The sequence below is a fragment of the Miniopterus schreibersii genome (genome assembly GCF_964146895.1).
Source record: "Miniopterus schreibersii genome assembly, chromosome: X".
In the NCBI taxonomy this organism is placed as follows: domain Eukaryota; kingdom Metazoa; phylum Chordata; class Mammalia; order Chiroptera; family Miniopteridae; genus Miniopterus; species Miniopterus schreibersii.
In genome coordinates, this window is record NC_138104.1 from 101,008,587 (window position 1) to 101,033,378 (window position 24,792).

Sequence of the window (24,792 nt, forward strand, 5' to 3'; positions counted from 1 at the left end):
TTGGGGATTAGCATTAGAATACTTAGACATGTTTAGTTTTTAATCTCACAGGCTCTGAATATCCAAAATGAAAACTTACTACTTACATATCAAAAGCTTCAATTCTTTGTTTCAGCTCTTCTTCTCTGCCTCTTACCAAATCGATATCCTTCAGTAGAAGCTGCCTTTGAGCATAAATTTCTTTTGTTTCCATCTGTACAGGAAAGCATTAATTTTTAGCAAGTTAAAGAAAATAAAACAGATTTGAACTAATGGACTGCTTCCTAAATTCCAGAGAATAATCCAAGTACAGACATTTAGAGTAACAATTTCACTCTCAAAAGGTTCCACCTTGAGGTATGCATTTTGCCTGTTCTAGTTACACAAAAATTTACTCCCTCCCGCAATGACTGTTAAAGCTACATTACCCTATATTCCTAACATCCCTTGTGTAATTATTCTACTTAATTAACATCTCTCAGACACTTAAATTTTTGGTAAGTTCTTCAGCAAAAAACCACAAAAACAAAATGTACATTCAGCAGTAAGACTTAACAAAATAGAATTCCCATGGGTCAGTGGTTGTTTGAGTCATAGGTCATTCTGACTCAGCTTTAGAAAGCTCGTATGAAGCCCTGGATGAACAGGCCACACTTCCATTTGTGTGTTCACTGAGCAAGGATTTACTGAGTATCCTGTCAGAAAGCACACTGGGGGCTGGATATGAAAAGATGAAGATACAGTACCCGTCTTTTAAAAAATTCAATTTACTAAGGGAGAAACAATCATGCTACAGTGTGATGATTTCACAACCAGAGTCCAGTCTCCCCGGCAAGAATGAATCAAATCTATCAGTGGCAGTCGGGGAAGATGTCACCTCGAGGAGACATTCAAGTTGGAGTTTGAAGGACAGGACAGTTTTATCAGGGAGAGGAGGAGGAGGACATTCTGGGTGGTGGTGTAAAGGCATGGTGCCTTTTATGAGAATGGCAACCTTCTCTGAAGCTTTCCCAGAATCTGTTGACTAAATGGGGACTTGCGCTGTTAACTGGTGGATCTGATATAGTTAGTCACCTATCTTAAAGATAAAAGTGTTAGTCTGAACACAATTCAACCATCTCAAAAACCAGTGCTTTCAACATTTATTTTTATAGCTAAAATAAGCCCAATTCCCAGAAACACTACACAAAATCGTAGAGGGTGCAATTACCATTAATAACTGGGTCTCACTGAGAAGCTCTAAGCAAGGGTTGATGCCGAGAGGAAGCCTCTTACTTCCACCATCTCCTGGCATCAGTAGCTCTGGCTGGACATAGAAACCCATGCCCCAAATCCAGTCTGGTCTGACATCCCCTGGGGAAAGGAACCCGTTTTTCCTAAAGGAGTAGATCCAAATCCTCCTGCTGACATGCACTCCCTGCCACTCCTCAACCTGTCCCACCTCCTGACCAGTCACTTTCCTGGGTGACAAGGTCAAATGGCCACATGGATGGTGCTTGCAGCCCTGGACTCCTCTACTCTAGGGAGCTTCGCCTTTGCTCTGATGGAAGCACACTGCCTTTGGTTTCCTGCTTCACCCGCAACTCCGCCCTCTTGGTCCACCCTTACCCTTCCACCTGTCAGCATCCCCGCCCCCATCCCCTGAGGTCTCTGAGACTGTCATGTGACTCTCTCCTACCCTAGGGTAGTGGCATCCACCCTCCGCTCTGGTTCCCTTTACCATCGTGCTGAACCCCAATGTCTTCAACTAACCAGGCTGCCTTTCTCAAATCAAATTAATTCAGCTCTCAACCACCATCTTTCTGCCCTCACTGACCTGCCAAAACCTCCCAAGAGCTGCAACAGAACGACCGCCTGCAAGCACTTGCTTTGGTCTACTTCAGTTCCAGGTTGCCCACCTCAGCAGGGCCGCCACTCAGCTCGAGCAGTCCCGCCCGCTTCGGGGGGCTGCTCTGCTCCTCACCTCCAGCAGCCACTCCACACCTCTGGCTGTCTCCTCCACATCGCTACCTAACCCTCACCTCAGCCGCTCCCCAGTGCGAGTGCTTACACCCCCGACGCGAACCTTCACACCCACTTTCCTTCCAGCAGTCTCGGAAAAAGAAGTCTGGGCATCCTTTTGAAGGCCAATTCCTCCACTTGCGTTCTTGAACGCAGTCCCTACTGCTCCTCTAGGGCCTGAACCATTGATTGTTCCAGCAAATGCCCCACCTTGCTCCTGGGCTTTGAGCCAATCGACTAACAGGTGCAGGAAAGAGCTACCTAGTAAACGATTTAAAAATATTACCTCCTGGTGCTTTTGAATTCTCTCAAGGGACATCTTTTCCCGAGAAAGGAGGGCTTCAGATTTTGCTTGACAAGTTCTCTCAACATCATTCCAGAACTTCGCCAATTCCTTCTCAGACTTTCTTTTTTCTTCCATTTTAATTTTTACTATTTCAGTATTTTTAAAATGCTTCAACTGCCAATTGAGCACAAATAATTGTAAATACCAATAATGATACTAAAAAAAAAACAGTAACAAATTCTCCATGGTTAGGTTTAACATTCATGCTCTAAATATATTTAGTTTAATTCATCTTTAGTTTCATCTCATTCATTGTACCTGTCAGGATTCATTCAAAAAGGAAAAAGAAATGACATCAAGGGGAAAGAAAAATAATATGCACAACAGTATAGCATCACATTCATTAATAAAGATCCTAGATATTTTCCTATATACCTAAGATTAAGAATGAAAATATAAGCAAAAATGTCACTTTTGTTAACAGCAACAAGATAAGCTTACCCTTTCATGCATTTCTGCTTGAAGCTGCTGTTCTATTTCCCTCTTATATTCATTTAACTTCATTTCTAAAGAGTCTAACTTTGGATGCTGAGGGTAAGCACCCGCAAACTGATCGTCAATATGTTGAAACTTCTCAGCTATTAAAACAAACACAGGAAATTAGGGTAAAGGAATGTGGTCAGGTGAGCAAGAGGCCAGAAGTCTGTTCAAAAGCAAAGAGTACAAGTAGGGGAGTGTGCAGGAATGTCTGCAGTCTACTCTGAAATAATTCAAAAAATTTAGATTACTGGATGGAAAGTGATCAAGCAAGTATAATACAAATTTAATGGTGAACTGTAAAACTTTCAACTTTTTTGTATGTTTGAAAATTTTCATAAGATGTCAGGGAAAAAGAAAGCAGTTTAAGCCAGAAAACACTGGTATCTCCTTCCAGTCTCTAAGTGCCAAAGCAGAGAGTTCTTTGATCAGTCTTTGGTGAAAATCGAGACACATGTTCAAAACACTGACCTTAAAATGAATTAAAGATCATGAGTTTCAAGTCTTCCATTTTACAGAGGACACAGATGCCCACACAGTGTCAGAGGGCTAAGCAACTACATACTGGTGTAACTAGGATGAAAGGCAGGTCTACTGATGGTCTCTCATTCCAGCGCTCTTTCCAGCAGACCCATGGCCCTCACACCAAATGGGGAACAGAACCAACCACATGGCAGAGTGCAGACCCACAGCGAGAGCACTGTCTCAATCATGTAAACACCAGTGCCCACAAACAAGTATGCGTAGGGAAAAAAGGCTGGCACAAGTAGACTAAGATTCTTGGACTTACTGTCTAACAAGTTACAGGCACTGTTGCTCCTTAAGAGTAAGGAGGGGACAGGATTAATCACAGCATTTTAGCCAGCCGTTTCCCTTCTCTCCTGAGCATACAACTAAAGGGCAGGACGGTACTGTAGAAAGGTTGTACCGCGGCGGATAAGGCTCTGGATCATGGACCAGAAAACTTGGACTCTAGTATCAGTTCTGACCCAGACTGGGTGTCTCCAAGTTGCTTTTCCTTCCTCTGGAGACCTCGGTTTCCTCAACTATAAAATGAAGTGATGGGCCACTGACTTCTCTAGTTCTCTGCAATACAAATAGTCTAGGATCTTCTCATTGTTAGTGGCTATAAAATAAAGTTAGATGAGACACAGGGAAGAGCCTCCCAGTTGAGAGGTTCAACCCAGCAAACAAGAACGTGGGCCTCTGCATTCCCTCGAGTTTTAGAAAGGGTCACCCTGGTGGTCATAGAGGGAAGGGCAGTACTGACGACAGAGTCTGGTCCCTTCCAGGAATGAGCACCCCACCTGCAGCTTACATCCCTCCCAGTCTAGGAACACACACAACATGGGAAGTCGGGTCATTTCCTTCATTCAAAGAGAAAACAGAAAACTTGAAGTTATGAAAAAAGCCTGCAATTACCAAGAGAGTCTTTGCTAGGAAACATCGGACTTGTCTGAGTGTCCATGTCACAAGTCTCTTTTGCCTGATGATATTGTGCCATTTCTTTTAAAAACTCCACGAGAAAACCTAAAAAACACAATGTACATAGTTTCGTCTCACAACACCTTTCATTCAACCATTGCTCAGTCACTGTTTATCGATTTGGAGTCTGGAGTTTATAACATTATCCTTTTTTATATTACGTATTTTTTAAATATCTTTATTGATTTCAGAAAGAGGAAGGGAGAGGGAGAGAGAGACTGAAACATCAACGATGAGTCACTGATCGGCTGCCTCCTGCACACCCTGACTGGGGATGGAGCCCGCAACCCGGGCATGTGCCCTGACCGGGAATCGAACGCATCTCCTGGATCCTAGGTCGACGCTCAACTGCTGAGCCACACCGGCCAGGCTATTATGTATCTTTTAAGAATAATTTCTGAGGGAAGTCCTTCCTGAGTATGGCACAAAAATCCAGAATAAAGAGAAATACTTAACAAGATAAAAAATTAAGAACTTATATATGGCATGAAATAAAGTCAAAAGACAAACCATACGCTGGAAAAAAATAGTTGCTATAATATGGAGACAGAGCACTAATTTTTATAATACCAAAGAACTCTTATGAATCAGCAAGAAAATTCTAAAAAGAGCATGGACAAAGAGTTTATAGAAAAAATTTTAATGTCTAATAAACATGAACAAAATCATAAATAAATGTAAATTAATACAACAACAGAGAGATCCTATTTTCCCTAGAACATTGCTAAGATTAAAACTCTGACCATACTTGAAGTTTTTTTTAATCCTTGACCAAGGATATTTTTTCCCATTGCTCTTTAGAGAGTAGAAGAGAAAGAGAAACATTGATGTGAGAGACACATCGATTGGTTGCCTCCTGCACGTGCCCCAACCCAGGTACGTGCCCTCGACCGGAATCGAACCCGAGACCCTTCAGTCCTCAGGCCGACACACTAACCACTGAGCCAAACCGGCCAGGGCCACACTTGAAGCTTTGACTTCACACACTTGAAGTTTTGACTTCAAGTGGGGAAACCAGCAGGTTCGATCACTTGGGAGGGAAATCTGTCAGTGTTTGTGTGTATTCGAAACGCACATGCCCTTCAGTCAGTCCACCTCCGGGAATTCACGCAGCTACACTTCCACAGGGACACCAAGGGTGGACACCGCATGCTGCTTCTACCGGCAAAGCCAGATGACGACGAAACCGCCATCAATAGGTAGGTAATTAACTGAGGGGGGATATCAGGATATAGATACTTGGCCTAAACGTTAGTTTGTTCTCTTTTGTGTGTGGAAATGTTCCAAACATTGGGTAGCTTTACAAAGAGACTCTCAATCCAATTGTAGGGCTACTGATCCTATCTACAATTTTCTTATTTGAGTATCTAAGAGCTATTAAAAAGATTGAAGTTTGAAGAAAATTATCTACATTTGTCAAAACAACAAATGATTTGTTGTTTATTTAAAAGGTCAGGTATTGTCAGCAAGAAAATCATAATTAAATTCAAATTAGATTCCTTATTCTTCCCCCTAAAAATTACTAGTTTCATACTTTTATAGGAAAAACATGAGACAAAAATGTTACTATTTCTCTATAAAGAGGAAAGCTCCTACCTTTTTTGTTTTCTTTATCAAATCCTGAAACCTGTTAAAAGAAAATATTTGACTTTTATTCAACTATTCAGGTATAATTAACAAACCAAAGGAAGTTATAAAATCTAAATAATCCTACCAGAGATTTGTAGAGACTGGATTCCGGCTTAATTTTAATGAGTTGTAATAGATCTTGCATAGTAAATACCTTCAGAAAAAAAGATTAAGTAGACATTTTTACATCAATGTTTAAATGATAAATTAGGATGTTTCTGAATATAAGACTAAGAACCATCTTCAGATTAAATAAAAAGATTTTTACTGTGCTAATAATATAAAATTGAAGCTGTTCCTTATACTATTAAATTACAATAAACATACTGAGATCAAGTGGATAAAATTTTTTGATCATGTAATTAACCTCCAAATACTTCACAATGAAGATGATATGCCTAACAGAAACCACAGAAATGGTTAGTGCTTTGCAGATGACAAACTCAAATATCTGATGAACCAATGAATACATGAGTCACGAGTGAATTCCAGGGTCTTTCAACTGCAACAATTTTTTTTTTAAGTATTCTTGCTTTGAAATGTAAATAAACGCAATTTTTACTGTCTTTACAACTATGAATGACTAAAGTATACTGAAAATAGGTTTAAACAACCATTTTGGGTAGCTATTCTTAATATATATTCCCAGTACAGTATGTAGTATCATTTACTATATCTACCCTGAGAACAGTGATATGATTTATTTTCTATTGGTTTTCCTTTAAAGAAAATATTCTGCACGGCATTTTATAGTAGTAAAAACCTTTAATTATATGAAATAGATTAATTACTGCTCTAATCACTATGTAATTGAGTATTGCTCATGCAATAAACAAAATTGTGAAATGTAATTACAAACTTAGAGACTGATGGACCAAAAAAGAATTCCTAATGTTGATAAATAAAATCTGGTTGTTAATGAATAAATACAGCATATTTAAATTTTAAGGTTTTCAAATACTAACACTATTCATGATTTCTTAAAACTTCTGAATATGAAACTTTTAGGCAATGACATATAAGACAGTAAGATAAACGTAAGGACAACACAAAGGGCATCCTAAGGTCAGCTACGGATTTCCGGTAATAATGGTGCCCCAAGGCAGGCGCACCGATTACACAATGTTGGTAATGGGGGAGGCTGTGCACATGTGCGGGAGGGAGAAGATAGGAAGGCTCCCCTTCTGCTCAATTTTGCTGTGAACCTGAACTGCTCTAAAAAAATTAAGTCTTATTTTAAAAATATAGGGAAAATTGATATATCTGCCTTTAAAATAATGAAGTGTGTGACTCATATATTCAATGGTAACAGTGGAGGAATATAGTTAAAACAATTAGAAAAGTGATAAACCATGTTTTAATATTTGAGACCACCACAGACTTTTAAAAAATTAATCTATTCCTCACTTCTCTTATATAATCACAAAGAGAAATATCTAGAGACAGAGGTAAAAATAAAGAGAGCACATTTTAGAGATTTAGATTTACCGCCCCGTGTTGCCACCCCAAAATCCCGTGATCCTGAGCAAATCACCCACCTCTCCAGACTCTGGTTCCTCACCTGGGACACATAGACACCTGCAGGGCGACTAGCTCAGTGTTGAGCTCACAACAGCAGTCAACAAAAACAGCAGTTAGGAGTCTTACTTAGACAACTACATGGAATATAAGAACAACTCTAGCTCCAGAGTGTTTTGTGATTCTGCACCTCACAATTTAACAAACCCCGAACGCGGGAGCCGACATATGAAACTAAGTACTCCTTAGTTGCATTATGTAACAACTCTACGGGCGTGGCTTGCAGATGGCTGAGAAGGGGCCAAGCCAGCCAAGGAGCACTCGGCTACTACGCAGCACTTAACCATTATCTGAGAAGAGGCCGCGAACAGAAAATTCAGGAACGGGGAGGGAAACTTTACCTTTTCTTCTGCCAAGCCACTCTCTGGAAAGAACACCGAAAGTGAATACTCATAGCCACATCTTTGCAAGTGATCCGCCACCAGGGAGTTGGAAGCGCCTATCAAGAGGGCGCTCCCTTCCACCGGGATGGACGCGGGCTGCATGTCTCCGCTCAGTACCGGGTGCATCAACTCGTGGATGAGATTCTTTCTCAGCTGTGTCTGCTCAAAGACAAAGAGGGAAGAAACACGAGGGAGCCGACTTTCAGCAGGATTACTGCACGGGACATACACAGATGTGCCACGTGAATTAGAACCCTTCCTTTGATTTCCACAGTGGTTCTAGGTCCATGGCCAGAAGTCAGACCATCTCTGTTGCACACTGTCTTAACCTGTGAGACAAGCAGGCCATGGGTACCGGCCAAAGCAGCCTGCTTCAACCAGCTGCCAAGTGAAGTGGTAGTTAGCTACAACACATGTAGACTATGAGCCCATGTCAGCAGCTTTTGATTGGGATAGCAAATATAAGAGAAAATTCTGCTGCTTTCTCAACTCTCTGTGGATTGTGGGAGGATATGAAACAATATTGGGTGAAACCAGTTTATTGAGTATACTGATCAAAATAAAATTGGGTTCCCCAAAAGGAAATAACATATGCAAGAGAGCAATCTCCTCTAAAAAGGCTTATTAAGATGCACTTTCATATATAGTATTTACATCTCAAGACATTTTATAAATAAGGAAATTCAGGTTCAAGGTGGGTAATTTTTTCAAGGTTATAACTAGTGTTATTATTCCTTTGGATTTTAAGAAAATCTCTAAATTAACTGAACTACTGGATATTTGTTCTAATCTATTTTGCATATAATCTGGAAACATATAATTGGGCTGAGCTTAAGACTACGTTGCCTATATCCATGGGGTTCAACACTAAATAATATCTAATGTATTCATATCAATAGAATACAAGCAAGAAACAAACGGAGTTGCTATACCTCTATCTTCTATCCTTCAGCTAGAGAGAACAGTTTATAACTACCAGTATAGAACAGGACTTACACATAGAAAGTCCTATAGTACCAAAGACATTTACACTGAGCAGAATATACATGCTCTGCCTCCTCTAATAGAGTTCAGTAACAGCAATGAGAAAACAAGAAAAAAGAAACTACAGCATTCTCCACCAATAAAATTCAGAGGTGGTTTAATAAGACTTGTAACATACTAGAGAAGTAATATATTTAGGTCCAGCTTAATTGACAAAAGTGACTCAGAGTATCTTGCAAACAAGTACTGAAATAAGATAAAATTTAAATGAGTGATATCAGCAGGGTAAAAGGAAAATGAGTATAAAAAAATGAAATGACATTATAGATGAATTTCCATCTTGGCAAATACAAAAAGCATGCCATCTAGCACTTGCCAGAAGAAATGGCAAGACTGGCTGGGGCCTTTCCAGCAGCCAATGCAAAGAGGAAAATACACTCGGAATTAAACCTTGCAATGTCCCTAAGGTAAAAATAAGTACAATTATTGTGGGGAGAGGGGAAGTGGGAGAGAAGAGACTTAGGGACCCTCAGCACATCTCTTAGAAATTGACAGATTAAGTGGACTCAAAATATGAAAAAGATTTGGTAAACCTCATTTAACAGGTATCTATGACTTTGTACTTAACCATAAATACAAATTCTTTTCGAACATCCAAATAGAATATGAGTTAGGCCACTCAAAAATTCGAGAAATTTTAAAAATTAGAACGCACCCAGACCAGTCATTGAACTGAGAAAATAAAAATTAGCTCAGACTGAAAGAGTGAAACTCTGTCCTGCCATTGATCAAGCTGGAATTCCAGAAACAACAGCTGCAAACAGGAAACATTTCTCCCAAGGATATATTGCACCTATACAGCCAACAAGGCCAGCATAATCCCCACACCAAAGCCAAGAAAGAGAGCTCAAACAGGATTAGTCAATGTCAATTGTGACTACAGATAGGATGAGAAACACTATCAAATCTAATCCAGAAACACAGAAAAAGAAAATATGCCATACCCAGAAATACAATGGCCACCCCACATTAGAAGCTGTATTAATGCATTATACCCTACAATTAACTCCAGGTGGGTTACAGCGTTAACTATAAAAAGGGAAATCTTTTGAAAAACTTAAAAAGTGACTATTCATGCTACTGGTGGAGAAAAATTCACTGAGAATAATCAGAAAAAAAAAAATCAATAGATTTGACTATATAAAAATATATCATCAGTATTTTTAGAGCCAAATTAAAATTGAACACCAAGATAAAAGCATTGCCACAAAAATGGAAAAAAGATTAATAGTTTCTATTAAATGATTTCTTATATGTTAGTAAGAAAACACTAACACTCCAAAAAATTGAGCAAGAGACATGAACTGCCAATCCATGGAAAACATACAAATAGCCAAACAATACGTGCAACTTCATTAATAATCAAAGGAATAAATACTAAAATAAGAGTTTTTCAATCTTAGATTGGTTTTTAAAATGTGATAATACTGGAGTGAAACAAGCATTCTCAAACTGCTGGTGGAATATACACTATTACAATCTTTCTAGAACGAGACACCAAGAGCCTTAAAAAGAAGTGCTCACGCCCTGCGATTTTCCAGGACAGAGTCATAGAAGACCATAAGTAATACCACTTTAGGCAAAAAAATGAGAAATGCAACTGAAGAATGTGTAGACCTGGGTATAACCTAGTCAACATTTTAAGTGTAAGATATACCTCTGAAATACATATAGTTATGAAAACGGGTCTGAACTAATCCTACTCCTTGCTGTTAATTTATATATATAAAATGTATTAATAAATGTTTGCTGCTAAAATTAAATATTCAACAGGGAAATGCTACATAAATTACACATACATCCGAACATGAGCCTGCTGCCAGTGAAAATGAGAATTTGAAGAAACTTTTAAGGACAAAGGAAAATGCTCACCATATAATATTGAACTAAGAAGAACACACACATACGCACACATATATTATGCCAATGAGTGGTTCTATCAGAGATGACTTTCCTCCTTCATGTTTTCCTGTACTTTTCCGATGAGTTTGAAGTGGGTTTTTTTGTTTGTTTGTTTTGTGTGTTTTTTAATTACAAAAACAACGGGGGCAGGAGAAGGAAAAAAAAGCAATCTCACTTTTCCTTAATTTCCCATTTTTAAGTGTAAAATATACTTCTGCAATGTATACAGTAATGAAAACATGTTTGAGTAATTCTACTCATTGCTGTTAATCCAACTCCCTGCAGTTAATTCATACTAATAAGTATTTGCTGTGCAAATGAAACCTTCATACTTTCAAAGATATTTTAAAGAATGTTCTCATTCCTGAAACTATTCTACGGTAAGCAGTACACTTAATGTTTTCCATATCATGTCAATTTCCTTCACTCAAGCATGACTATTACGATACCATTTAAATTCAGGAACCTATAAACCAGCTTCATCAAACAAGCCTAACCTTACTAAAATGTGTTCATTTTATAAAGTTATTCGCTCCTATCTGAATGTCAGTTCAAAAAACCTATGAGAATATAAAGACCGCGCAAACTCGAAAGCATTTGAGACTTGTTCGAGGACAACGAGTTATACAAAACATCAAAAGGTCGCTCACCAAGACTATATATACACGTATACACGCACATAATTTTCAACACCAAGGCCTGGGTCAATTCCCACGTGGACTGCCGGCTACGGCGTCCACTTGTAAAAGGTATCTAACGGATAAGCCTAAAGCCGATACCTTGAGCGTGTCCAGTATACCCCGGTCCTTAAACGTCTGGTACAGCCTTTTGCGTAGCTCGTCTTGACTCAACGAGTCATATTTGGGGGGCATAGTGGACTGCAAGAGAAGATGCTCACGGTTACGGGGCAGGCAGAGCGGGGGCTTTCTGGAAACGCACGGACCGGCGCTAACCCGCGGACAGCTCGGAAAGGGCCGGCGGGGAACGGCGCCGAAACGCACACACACAAGGGGCTCGCGCTCCTCCGGCGCCCGAGCGGCGGCCGCGGCATGTACCTGGTCCCGCGCTCGGGCGGCCGCGTCCCACCACGCCAGCCCCGCCCACGCCGCGCCGCAGTCCCCGCCGGGGCAGTCCCCGCGCCCCGCACGGGAGCCGCCGAATCGGGATGCTCGACGCTCTGCCGCCCCCTGCGAAGTAGGAACCCCGGCCGAGACACGCACTTCCTCTCCTCGGGGTCCCGTGGGGGGGGAGGGTGTCGGGCACTGGGCGCGAGCGCGACTCTCACCGGGGCCGCCGCGGGGCAGCGACGTCGAGCGACAAAGCCGGGGAAACCCTGGGACCTAGGAGGCGAGGCGCCACGTGAGGACGCGCTGCTCGCAGCCGGTCCGCCCTCTACCGCCGAGCGCAGCCGAGCTTTCCCAGTCCGGAGCCCTCCAGCGCCTGCGCGAGCCCGCGCCACTCAACCGCCGGAAGCCCCGCCCACATATCGCGAGAGCGGAACCTCCGGGTATCGCGAGGGACGCTCCGGGCGTCCTAACTGAAGCCGCGCAGCGCGGGTCGGCACCGCGGGAACCTACCGGATATTTACGTGGTCTACGTCTCGGCGCAGGTAGGGCTAGAGCGAGGGCTGGGGGCGGGGGAGGGCGGCGGCTCCAGGGGGACTCTCGGCCCCGCGAGACCTGGTGTTGACTCTTCCTCTACGTCCCGATGCGGGCCCGCCCATCGCAGCCCGCGCAGTGCACCCGGCCAACGCCCGCAGCTGCGGGGCTTCGCTGCTTTGGCCTTTCACCAGGTCGCTCAGTAACCCAGAGCTGCTTAAGCGCGGCCTGTGCCGTTTGGGGCCCGCAAAATCTCTGCTGTGGGCGTTGTCTTGTGCACCGCGGGGTGGTTAGCAGCCTCCCTGGCCTCTACCTACTAGATGCCAGCAGCACCTCCCCACCCGTTCTGACCGCCGAGAACGGCTCCAGACACTGCCAGATCCCCTCGGGGAGGCAAAAATCACCGGTGGAAAGTCAGCGAGCTAGACTTTAGCACCCACCGTCTTGCAGGCTGGGAAAATAAAGGTGAACCAAGATGCACTGTAGAGTTTAGAAAAAGAGGTAGTTGAAGATGGAAGCCCGCCCGCAGAGACATCTCTGTGGGGAAAATGTGATTTATCTAGGCTTTAATGGGTATTATTTGGATGGTGACAAAAAGCAAATACTTGGCACTCACGTAGGCGACTGCCCTCCCCTAACCCGTGACAGTGGAAATGGATCTTTCCCGTTGACCACGCTTAGTCTCAGAATCTTTCGCAGCACCAGTTCCTGGCAGGCACTACCAGTTGATTAGACGTGGTTCAGGAAAGGAAACCCATTTGCCACCCCTAGTCAAATCCCTTTTCCATTAGACAGCATATCATCTTTACAGATTAGGTTGTGCTGTACACCGACACCCCACCCCCCCCCCCCCCAAAGAAGTCTTTTCCCCTGGTCAATTTAAACATCCTCAGTTCCTTCAGTAGCGTTTGTCCAGAACATTCCCTAGCCTAGATCCCTCCCTCCTCCCAGCACACAGCTGTTATTGATTTTAAAATACGATTCCCAGAACCGAGTATGTTCCCCAGAGATGATGGTATTACTGAAGAGGACATTGTCTTCTCTTAATGCAGCTTAGAATTGCATTCGCTTTTTGTGACCACTGTATCAGAGTGCTGCCTTTTATTGAGCTTGCAATCAATGAAAACTTTGGGTTCTTGTAGATGAACTCTTAAACTAGGTTTTCTCATCCTGTTGTGCAGTTTTTTTAAGCCCAAGTACAGGACTTTATTTTGCGTCCTATTAAATTCGACTTCAATTTCACACCCGATTATCCTAGCTGTGGAGATAGTTTTGAATCTTGACTTTTGCCTTTAATAAATTTGCTGCCCTTGCGGGTTATCTTTGAATGTGGTAAGTTGTTATTGATTCAAATGTGGAGCTGGACTAGGTTAAGGTCAACTTCAAAGGCTACCCAGGGACCCCATGCTGTCCGACTTGGAGCACTTTAATGTTCTAGTAAGCTATGAGTTGTGTCCCTTATTCAACATATAATGAGTGTTTCCTGGGCCTCCGGCACTGTTGTAGCTCTGGGGATACCACAGACTTGCCATCCAAGCTAAAGATCTCTAGTTGTTTTTAGGTAGATACCAAATTACTTCCCAAAGGGACTTACTGTCTCCTGGATTTCCCTTCCAAAACAGAAAATTTAGGTTTGCCATGACTTGTTCTCAGTGTAACCAGGAACATATAAATGAATAATAACCTACTCTGTATTTGTCTAGGGATTCATGTTAAATGACTTAAGTGTATAATAAAACCTCCTAGTGGTGTCTGACTAAAGACAACCATTTTATACGCATTTTTGTTGGCGTTTTAATCTCTTTGAATGTACCCAACTATAGCCTAGGAGGTAAGCCTTTTTGTTTCTGAAAATAGGAATAACACCTATATCTGATGCTATGGCTCTTTTCTGTTCCAGCAACTTCTCAAATGTGACTGATCACTAGATATAGAATCGTATTTGTTAATCCAAGATATGTAGTTTGCTGCAACCTGAAGACTTGTATTTATTGAAATGTCTAGATTTTTTTTATATTGCCATCTTGTGGTTCATAGCCTGCCTAACCTTCTTGCACATTTGCTGTTTGAAAATCATTCTCTTCGAGAAAATTGAAGTTCAGCAGACCTGTGTCCTCTGTTATTTGTATACACCAGGTGCTTGAAGCAGTTGCTCTTTCTCCCATTTTCCTGCTTGTATTCTAGTAAAAAAGGCTTGTTTGTCTTAACATATTCCACACATTTCAGCTCATTTTGGGCTTTGCCTTTCTGATGCTAGCCTCACAGGTTTCTGGTCCCCGGTCCCATTTCCGTGTTCATTGCTAGTTAGTACCCTGCCCATCCTGAGTTCAAGGTAGTACAGAGCTCCATGTAGCACCACCTTGGTTTGTTTAGTTGCCTCTCCCGAAAGCAGCTCAGGGGCACTCTAGCTACCAGAGAGAGCTGCTGTTTTCACACCAGGCGAGTCCTGCCTCCCCTACCTTCAGGCAACAAGCCCTGTCCCTTGTAGCGCCTCAAGCAGCTTCTCACAAAGATGCTGTTGATCACTTGAACACAGACTTCAGCTATCAAGCCTGAGACGCCCCCACCCGGGGCCTCAGCTGGGCTAGTTAATCCCACCATGTGTTTCATTCCTCCATTTCCTCTCCCATATTCCAGGGTCATCTCAAAAATACTGTCTAAACTACAGCCCCCTCCTCGCAGCTCCATTCTGCAAACTTAGTATATACTGGGCTCGGTATTAGGGATTTAGGCTGGAAAAAAACATGCTCTCATCCCCTAATTGCTCTAATAGCGTCATCTGGATGCCCTTCGGCCCCCCCAACCTTTCCCACATGCTTTGAAACCCATGTGCCATGGTAAATGAACTCCCTTTGTCCCCACTCTCTTTACAGAATGCACCTTCTACCTTTTTGCTGACACTTCCTTGAATATTTCCTTTTTTCTCATACCTGTAAAGGTGTGTGTGTTTTTCAGCTTTGACGTGTGTGAGTTTTCTGCTGCTGCCATAACAAATTACAAGTTTAGTGGCTTAAAGCAACACAAATGCATTACATTACAGTTCTTAGCATAGAAGTCCGACATGGGTCTTACTGCGCTGAAATCCAGGCATCAGGAGGCTGCGTTCCCTTCTGGGGGTCTCGGGGAGACTGTTCCTTTGTCCATTCCAGCTGCTGAAGGCCACTCATATTCCGTAACCGGTGGCCCCTTCGTCCATCTTTAAAGCCAGCAACACTGCACCTCGTAACCATCCTGTAGTCACGTTCCCCCCTGACTTCCTCTCCTGCCTCCCTCCTTGGCTTTTAAAGCCCCTTATAATTACATTGGGCCCACCTGGGTTGGCCAGGATCCTCTCCTATCTTAAGGTCAGCTGATGAACCACCTTAGTTCCCATCTGTAGCCTTAATTCCCCTTTACCTTTACCTTGTAAATTAACTCACAGGTTCCCGAGATTAGGATGAGGAGCTATTGAGGGCGGGGGCGGGAGCCGGGTGGGAGGGCTGTTCTGGCTACCACCCCATGTTCAAAACTGACATGTTCATTTCATCCCTCTTCCCTCTTTTCTTGGTGAATAGCAGCACATCCTTATATTCTGCTTGATGACCTCAGTCAGACATTTGGAAACGTCCTCGGTTCACCTGTTTAATCCATTGCCAAGTTCTGTGTAGCTCCCTCCTCCACACCTCGAGACCTAGTCTCCTTTGGAGATACTTGAAGGCCCCTATTTCAGGTTATGGGAAAGCCGAGCAGACACTTACACAACTCACACAGCTGTTGCTTTATTTGTATTTGTGTTTAAGTAATACTTCATGGGTGGAGGGAAGGTGGAGGAGATTCCAGAACTTTCAAAAAAAAAAAAGTTTGGAATCATTGATCTAGAGCTGCACTGTCTAATACAGTAGCCATGAATCACATGTGGCTATTTAAATTTTAATCAAATAAAATTTCAAATTCAGTTCTGCAGGCACACTAGCCACATTTCAAGTGCTCATTAGCCTCCAGTGGCTACCACATCGGACAGCACAGGTATAGAACTTTTCCATTCTCACAGAAAGTTCCATGTATAGGACAGAGTTCTAGAGTGTCTCCCCTTTGCCCACTACCTAGGCATAGTAAGCCCTCAAACATTAAATGATTGTGGGTATTTCCTTCCTGAGACAATGTGGTCGTATGGTTTCCTTTCCTCTCACTTCACCTTTCAGTTTTTCCGTGTCAGAATTGAATAGAGTTGGCCAGCCAGGCATGGCTCAGTGGTTGAGCATCAGCCTATGATCCAGGAGACCGTGGTTCGATCCTGGTGGGGCACAAGCCTGGGTTGTGGGCTCCATCCCCAGTGGGGAACGTGCAGGAGGCAGCCAATCAATGACTCTCATTGATGTTTCCATCTCTCCCTCTCCCTTCCTGTCTCTAAAATCAATAAAGATATATTTTTTAAAAGAATTGAATAGTTACTTCCCTTCGGCTATTCATAAAGTCAAATTCTTGGCAGCTCAGGTTCTGCCCAGCTGTGTAGTTTGAGATAGTCTTTATTCGGCGTTCCCTTCAGTTCCCTTTGTTGATCCCCACTCTGTCCTTAGCACCATGCTTCTCCCTCAGTCATGGATCTCCACACGGGACAGTGTGTGGGGGTGGTAATCTTCCTTAAACATATATTGTCTTCTGCTTCTTAAACGTGTGTGTGGGGGGGTCTGCCTTAATTTTTATCTCTGCTGCTTAAACGTTTGTGCTTAAGAAAGTAAGCCCTTCCCTTGGCACGCTCCAGCTATGAAACTATATTGCAGCAAAAATGGATGATATCACTGTTGACTTGGTTGCAGTTTCAAGCTCCCACCCTCTTCCCCTCACTTTCTCTTGGCAGTCATGGCCAATTCTCCTAGTTTTGCATAGCTTTTGTATCATTTCTGCTTGTCTTTGTTATCCAGTTTTACTATTTGGGCCTTTTGCTCATTTTCCCCTAAAACAGGGACCAGTTTTTTCTGTAAAGGGCCAGGTGGTCTCTGTCACAACTGCTCAACTCTGCCACTGTAGGGCAAAAGCAGCCTTCGACGATTGTAAGTCAGATGAGGCCACACTTGGCCTACAAGCTGCAGTGTGACGACCCCTGTCCCAAATAATATTTTAAATCCTACTTACTTCATCATACCAACAGTCTCCTGTCTGCCTTTTTTCCCAGCTATGGCCTTCCAATTCCAGAGGTAAACGTGCCAGCTGTGCCCAGATTTCCTTGACAAAATGTTGTATTTGTTAGGAAATACATTTCCTATTTCTTTGGCTTTTGCTGCACGTTCTGTGTGAATCAGCAGGAGTCCCAGTGAGGCTTCATGCATCCTGGGCTCTGGCACAACTCAGTTGTACTTTCTCTGGGACTGGACACTCCCAGTTAACCATTTTTGGTTTTCAGTATTGAGTACTAAAAATATGTCTTCTTTTCATTTAATTAGGAGCCATATATTGAAGACAATGTCTGGAAGCTTCTACTTTGTAATTGTTGGCCACCATGATAATCCTGTTTTTGAAATGGAGTTTTTGCCACCTGGAAAAGCAGAGTCGAAGGTGCGTATGGAACCTTAAAAAATCCTATAAGAATTGTCATGCTATTGTAATGATAATGGTATAATATGATTTTAGAACTGGAGACTTGGACAGATGAAGTAACAATTAAACAAGGCTTGCTCTGCATTCCCACGGGTTGACAGAAGCCAGCCACGGAATGTCCTCTGAATTGTTTATTTCTCCTTTATCAGCACACACTTAGCATGTACAAGCAGGATACTCTGGTCTTCTATTCCCTGTGCCACCCAACTAGGAAAAGCTACTACTTAAGCACATAGAAACATGATCCACCTGTAGTGAGTCTGGAAAAATAGTTGTTGCTGCCTTGAAATGCCATGAAAGCCCATTCTTTCCCTGCAAGTCACATTTTTCATCAGGACATACATAGGAGATCCATTTACACCTGGGAGGGTTAAAAGGAACCCTTACTTACATGTCTTCCTGCTGTCCCTGAGGCAATGGCTGTTTCCAGGGCCCTTCTACATTATCTGCTGGCTGGTGCCCACATGCTCTCCTCCCCAGTGACACACCTGGCTTCCTTGTTGTCAAGATTGGTTCTAGAAAAACAGGCTCTGTTGGAGAACATGTCTCCATTCAGAGTAAACAGAGCCATAGTCTTAAAGTGAGAACACCTGGGTCCCTTCCATCTTTCTGTACTAGTCCATGTTCCTAATTGCCGGCAAATTGTGCTGTGTTTCTCCCAACCTCCCAAAATAAGCTTTCACATTCTTTAAGACAGGAATTGATTTTTGAAATTAATTGTAATGCATAATGTCCAGTCCAGTATAGGATGCTTTTCAACTCTTCAGACCTTGCCACTAAAATACGATAGAAGTTTAAGTGATTATCCTACCAGGTGTTGTTGCTACATCATTTTCTGCATTCCTGTGAGCACGTTGCTCATTAAAACTTTGGTCTGCGGCATCTCTATAGTAGTTGTTGCTTTGTGTCACACAGCTACTTAAATATAGTTCCTGTGCACTCCGGTGGCCTGGTGATACGTAAAGCAGTACATGTAAAAACACGTCATTGCAAGATGGTACCACTTACCTTCTGAAAGCATTTCTACAGTTTTCTCCTAATCTCTCCAGATTGATCATCACTGTAAAGTAATGGAAAATGCTGCTGTAAGCCAGACACAAAATGCATCCATTTCTCTAAGGATTAAATTAGCTGCATCATGGCAGCAGGAGTGAAGTAAACATGCTTTAGCTGTGCGAGGGATTCCAGGGCAACTGGCAGCCTTCCTGCAGCCCAGTCACAACAACAGCCTCCTCAGCAAAGAGGCTGTATTTGTTCCCTAGGGCGGCCATTACAGAATACAAAAACTTGGGTGGCTTAGCACAACGGAAACGTCTTGTCTCACAGTTCTGGAGCTCAGAAGTCCCAGATAAAGGGTGGGCAGGACCCCTCGGTAGTTTCTGGTAGTTCCTTGGCTTGTGGCAGCAGAACCCCAGTCTTCATATGGCGTTCTCCTTGGGTGTGTCTGTGTCCAAATGTCCCCCTTTATAAATACACCAGTCATATTGGATTGGAGCCCACTCTACTCTAGCATGAGCTCATGTTAACTAATTACATCTACGACGACCCTCCTTCCAAATAAGGTGGCATTCTGAGGTACTGGGTTAGGACTACAGCATAGGAAGGGGGGTGGGTACAATTCAACCCGTAACAGAGGTGTTCTTTGAAAAATGCATTTTGAAAATAAGAACTCCACAGGAGTAAGACTGCTTTTCAGATTGTGAATTCCCTCTACATTATGGTGGGACATTCCCACCTTCTCCAGTTAAGCTGTTTCAGCCCGTGAAAAGGACGCTCCCAGCTCCTTCAGGACTCTCCCCTGCCGTTTCTCACACAGGTGCCTGACTGCTCACGGGTTAAGCAGGGCCTCCTGCCACGCCCAGGCTCCCCTGCCAGGCAAACTCCTTACACCTGAAGGAGGCATATGCCAGCCCTTCGGGACTGCTGCCTCGTCGCCAGGTGTCACTGTGCAGGAAGCCTCCCCTCACCGCAGCTTGCGGCCTGTGCCAGCAGCGTCTCTCTGTAGCTCTCCTTCGCCGCCTCCTTACCCCCAGCTCACCTAAGTTCTGTCCTTTACCACAACGTCTTACGTATTTTTTCCTGTCTTCCTCTAAAAAGATACAAGCTTCTAGAAAGAAGGATCTATTTTAATTACTATAGTTGGCTGTTTATACTTGTTGACTTTTAGATACCAAATTTAAAAGTAGAATATGATGTGAAAACACAAAAGATCTTTTATAAGTCTCATGCCATTAATAAGCAAAGTAAAAGAAAGCGTCCCCCGCACAAGAGCTATGTACAGGATTTACAGAATGCAGTGTTGGCTTTCTTGGTGCGGTACGGAAACGTTAACCTGGCGCCGCTCACGCTCATCTAGGACGACCATCGTCATCTGAACCAGTTCATCGCTCATGCTGCCCTCGACCTGGTGGATGAGAACATGTGGCTGACGAACAACATGTACTTGAAAACTGTGGACAAGTTCAACGAGTGGTTTGTGTCAGCGTTTGTTACCGCAGGTCATATCCTTACCTTCCGAATAAAGATACCTAAGTAAAGGTTGGGTGGCAAACTAGAGCATGGGGCACACATTCCAGGCTGTGTCTGCGCGCTTCGAAGTGTCAGGTGAAAAATTGCTGCTTATGGGTTTCACTATTTTTAGGGGGGAAAATTCATTGTAATTTAACATCATTTTAAAACCAAGTCTCATATATAAAACTAAGGTTTATCTGAACATTATCAAGGGTGGTTTTATTTTTTAACTTTAAAAGATTATGTTCTCTTTAAGGTAAAACTAACCTAACTTTGAACTGGTTGCTTTTCGTTTTTCATTTCTAAAAATTATACCTTAATTATTTCACATATGAGATTTATTATGCTTCATGACATGAGGCAAGAAGATGGAATAAAGAACTTCTTTACTGATGTCTATGACCTATACATAAAGGTATGTGTATTCTGTAACTTTTTAAGTCTGATAATCACAAGAGATTCAAACTTTGGCAGGGAACTGGCCTGTTGAAGTGACTCCTTTATACTACAGTTTTCATCTCAGATTAGCTCTCCCTCCGTCAAAACCATCCCTGGCAGCTCCCTCAATGGGCAAGTCTTCACCACCAGGTTATCATGTATTTAGGAAAAGAACTCATGGTTATTTTTAAATCGATTTCATTCTCCCCATTTTGGTGCATATAGTTTTTACTAGGGAACCCTAAAGAGAGAGAAGGAAGTATTCTCCATATGAGAAATTCCTTTATAATTTTAATCTAAAATGTTTTCCACCTACTTTACAAATAAGTTGCAGTGCAATGAATACAGATCATAAACCAGCGGGAAGTGATTCATATATTGTCAAATAGTCACCCAAGGAGAATTGTGCCACCCACATTTCTTGATACTTAATTGGAAAAAAATAAAATAATAATAGGATATCGGTGGTTAAACTGCAGTGCTGACAACAGTATTTCTTAATCATTTAAATGCTCTGTATTTGAACAAGGTTTTTTTGTGTATCAGCACAGCTAACAATATTCCTAGTCAGCAGTAGCAAATAAGAATATTTAGCCCTCTTATAAAGATAGACACAGTGATTAAGGTATAAAAATTGGTAACTCCTTTCCTCATTAGTGATTGCATTAGTAACTTTCTTTGACACTATGATATACTCATTGTTATCTGAGAAACTGATCACTTAGCCTTGTGTTAAAGAGAGTGTTAAAAACCTGATTATTAAAAAATTATCACACTAGTAACTTTTAGTCAGTGTGGTATAACTAACTCTGAGCATATGGCAGGTTTTTAGTTTGTATTTTATGTAGCCAAAGGGTTTTACAGATTAATCCACATGTCTACAATGAATGTAAGGAGATTAGTAATTCACACACAGGGTGAATCCTGCAAGTTAATTTTGCTTACGTAGGCAACACTTGTCATGCATACTACCATCAGTTTCACCACAGGTGCTGCTCAAAACTAAAACACCAAGAAAGAAAGTTCTTTAAGGGGAAGTTACTATTTAACAATGGAACATTTTCGTGGAAACTTAAAAATATGGTCTTCAGACTTTTGTTTTGAATGTCTTTGATGATTTCATTTAAAACTCAAAACTATTTAGAGGCCTATTACTTGTCAGCCTTTTTACTCTGACAAACTCACTAATTCTTTCTTCTTTCCTAGTTTGCAATGAATCCATTTTATGAACCCAATTCTCCTATTCGATCCAGTGCATTTGACAGGAAAGTTCAGTTTCTTGGGAAGAAATACCTTTTAAGCTAAATGCAGAAAAATCTGGAAATAAACAATGTTGCTACAATGGGGTATACTCAGGAATGTGTACATTGTAAGTTACTTGATTAAATAGCCTGGAAAAGTTTTACTTGTAGTCTCAATTTATCTAAACCTAATGAAATTCCTTTTATAGTTAAAAATAGTACATTCAGTTTCTTAGAATTATCAATAGATTAATATTTGCTTCTGAACAGTTATTTATAAGTTCTTTTTCAACAACCTTGAAATACCTTTAAAATTTTGAGAATAAGCTTTTGACTTTCCTCATTCATATAGCTTAATCTTGGTGTAACAATCCACCACCGTACGTCACTGTCAAGAGTTGGTAGCCAGGTTTAAAACTAAAGCGTCCGCAGTGAGGAATGACGGTAACACACACATGGGCTTATCCATACACCTGGAGTTGACATAAAAACGTGCAGGCACTGTTCACAGCCCTGCCCGGCAAGCCCAGGCAAACAGCATTTGCAGCGCCTAATGCCACATGCCGGCCCCTGTCCGGATCGGGACAGTGATCCCGCTGTCATTCTGGAGTCCGGGATCCTTTCCCTTAGACAGTATACTGAGGATGAAATGAACCTGTTGATATCTGTTAGTGAAAAGTTGCAAGGCAATTTTAGAGTTGTAAACAAAGCAAAGCTTGAATTACATTAACATTTGCATTCCCAGCCTTTTAGGCTGTACACCGGAGGCGGCAGGAGTGGTCTCTTGTACTGCAATGACTGTGGGATCTTACTGTAAACGAGTAATTGTCTGTTGAAAAGCAAGTAATATAACCACGTATTTTCTGTGCTAATTGTAAGCACTTGAAGAATTTTGTTCCTTTCTGAATAACTTGAGCAAGTAATTCTAAGTTTGGTCTTGTATCTTTGTGTGAAGTTGCTACCAGTTTTTTTTACCCTATTTATTTGATTTCTTAAATAAAGATGTTTGTCCAGGATTGTGGAAGTTTAATATCGAATTTTTTTAAAGTGCTGCTCACCCGACCACCACTACCATTTTAGTTTTATTTCCCCTATCAAAAGTCTGCAAACTTATATCTTAACACATTTTACGGAACTCAGATCACCTCAAATTAGGTGCCAGAGCTTTGGGAGCAGCAGAGAAAGATACTAAGCTAGAAACCTAGGAGTAATTTCAGCCATGCTCACTGGAGAGACCCGCCACGTTATTTATTTTACGTAGTTTGCTCTATCCTCAATGACCATATAGCAGGGCCAGCCAGGAGCAGCAGCAGGAAGTTCTAGGCTGGAGACCCGCAGGGCCTGGCTCAGTCGCACAAGGGTGCCCTGCGAACAGATCCTTCTCTCTGGGCTTGAGAGGCTGTGAAGGGAACAAGGAACAGGAGCCCTGCGGGTACATTACCGTAGCTAAGTGCCAGGTTTCACGGGTGCCTGCATCTCTGAAGGCGCTCTAGGCGGGCCTCCTGGGGGGAACATGCCGCGAGAAGGTGTGGGAAAAGCCCCACTGGGCATGGGGAGAGGACAGCTGATGGGACAGAACTAGGACTGCTGTGAGGGAAGAACGAGAGAGCTGGCAAAGCATGGATCCGGGAGGGGGTCCGGGAGCACAAGAGCAATGGAGGGACATCAGGCCCCACGGAGCACAGATCTGTGAGCGTTCCATTTGTAATCGTTAGCACTCCCAACGTGACCCAAATAAAATGCACCAACCTGGTCCTGTCCTCTTTCCTAGAAGGCTGCACTGTTGCCCCCTCTGCTCTACCCGGTACAGCCATGTTCTCTCTCCAGTCACAACAGCACTTCCCGGGGGGCAGCCCACCGTGGTGACTCCTCACAACCCACGGGGCCGTTTTTCCTACTTAATACCTCACTGCCCCACAAGTCACTGGTATTTTAAGAGAACTGGCATCCGTGTCATATTACAGTGAAAGCTTAAGTTTTTATAAAAATGTAAAGCAAAGTTTTCTTTAAAGACAAGGAACATTTAGGATGTTTTAACTTCAACTAGGGAGTTTTTCACAAGGGTGAAGGTGGCCCTTTACCCTTCCCTTCAGAAATCTGAAGTAACCCATTGCTGAAGTACCCTTCCACCTTCCACGGCCTACTCTGCCATCTCGGCGGGCAAATGTCCATTTGCCCTTTCTCCAAGGCCAGTGGTTGGCCTTTACCACTGACCTCCGAGGCTTTGCATCCGCAGCGACATGGAACCGCCCTGCCACAGACGGCCCCAGGCCAAGCAGCAGCAGTACTGTCACAGGCCCCCGCCTCCCGAACCCCAGATCTCCCACGCCCTTTGGGGGCTCTGCGGCTATTGTCACACTCCTGCAGCACCTGCTTTGTTCCCCACTCTTGTTTTCCCCATACTTCTCATCTTTGTGTAGGTAACACCAGCCAATTAAAAGCACCTTTTATTTTCTTCAAAAGAATTTCACCTACCTTTTGCTGCTGCTGCTGCCGGTTGAAGAGCTTTTCCATCAGTTGGCTGTAGTAGCTTTGAAGGACAGAGCTAGTCAGGTTTTGTTCTTAGTTATCACATTTCAGCACCATGTTTGGTAGATCAGCCCTTG

At 42.7% G+C, this 24,792-nt stretch overlaps 2 protein-coding genes across 3 annotated transcripts in view; one reads left to right on the forward strand and one right to left on the reverse strand.

The window, feature by feature from the left end:
- The window catches only part of OFD1 (OFD1 centriole and centriolar satellite protein), a 31,760-nt gene extending 19,498 nt beyond the window's left edge, over positions 1-12,262 (reverse strand). The window contains exons 1-9 of one of the 2 annotated variants that reach the window (XM_081126286.1): positions 12,110-12,262; positions 11,604-11,702; positions 7,837-8,037; positions 6,003-6,071; positions 5,885-5,915; positions 4,226-4,333; positions 2,768-2,904; positions 2,267-2,440; positions 87-193 (exon numbers count right to left, since the gene is read on the reverse strand). In XM_081126286.1, the coding sequence (XP_080982412.1) occupies positions 87-193; positions 2,267-2,440; positions 2,768-2,904; positions 4,226-4,333; positions 5,885-5,915; positions 6,003-6,071; positions 7,837-8,037; positions 11,604-11,696 (920 nt within the window). In that variant the 5' untranslated portion in view covers positions 11,697-11,702; positions 12,110-12,262. Of the gene's footprint in view, positions 1-86; positions 194-2,266; positions 2,441-2,767; positions 2,905-4,225; positions 4,334-5,884; positions 5,916-6,002; positions 6,072-7,836; positions 8,038-11,603; positions 11,703-11,879; positions 11,962-12,109 lie in introns of those variants that run through there. The other variant, XM_081126287.1, reaches the window with a different exon arrangement.
- A 45-nt stretch (positions 12,263-12,307) lies between these two features.
- On the forward strand, positions 12,308-23,202 carry TRAPPC2 (trafficking protein particle complex subunit 2). Its single transcript, XM_081126288.1, has 5 exons — positions 12,308-12,433; positions 17,843-17,954; positions 20,353-20,496; positions 20,836-20,922; positions 22,152-23,202. Exons 2-5 carry the CDS (start codon positions 17,862-17,864, stop codon positions 22,248-22,250), a joined length of 423 nt encoding a protein of 140 aa, XP_080982414.1. The 5' UTR covers positions 12,308-12,433; positions 17,843-17,861; the 3' UTR covers positions 22,251-23,202.
- The last annotated feature ends 1,590 nt before the right edge of the window (positions 23,203-24,792 follow it).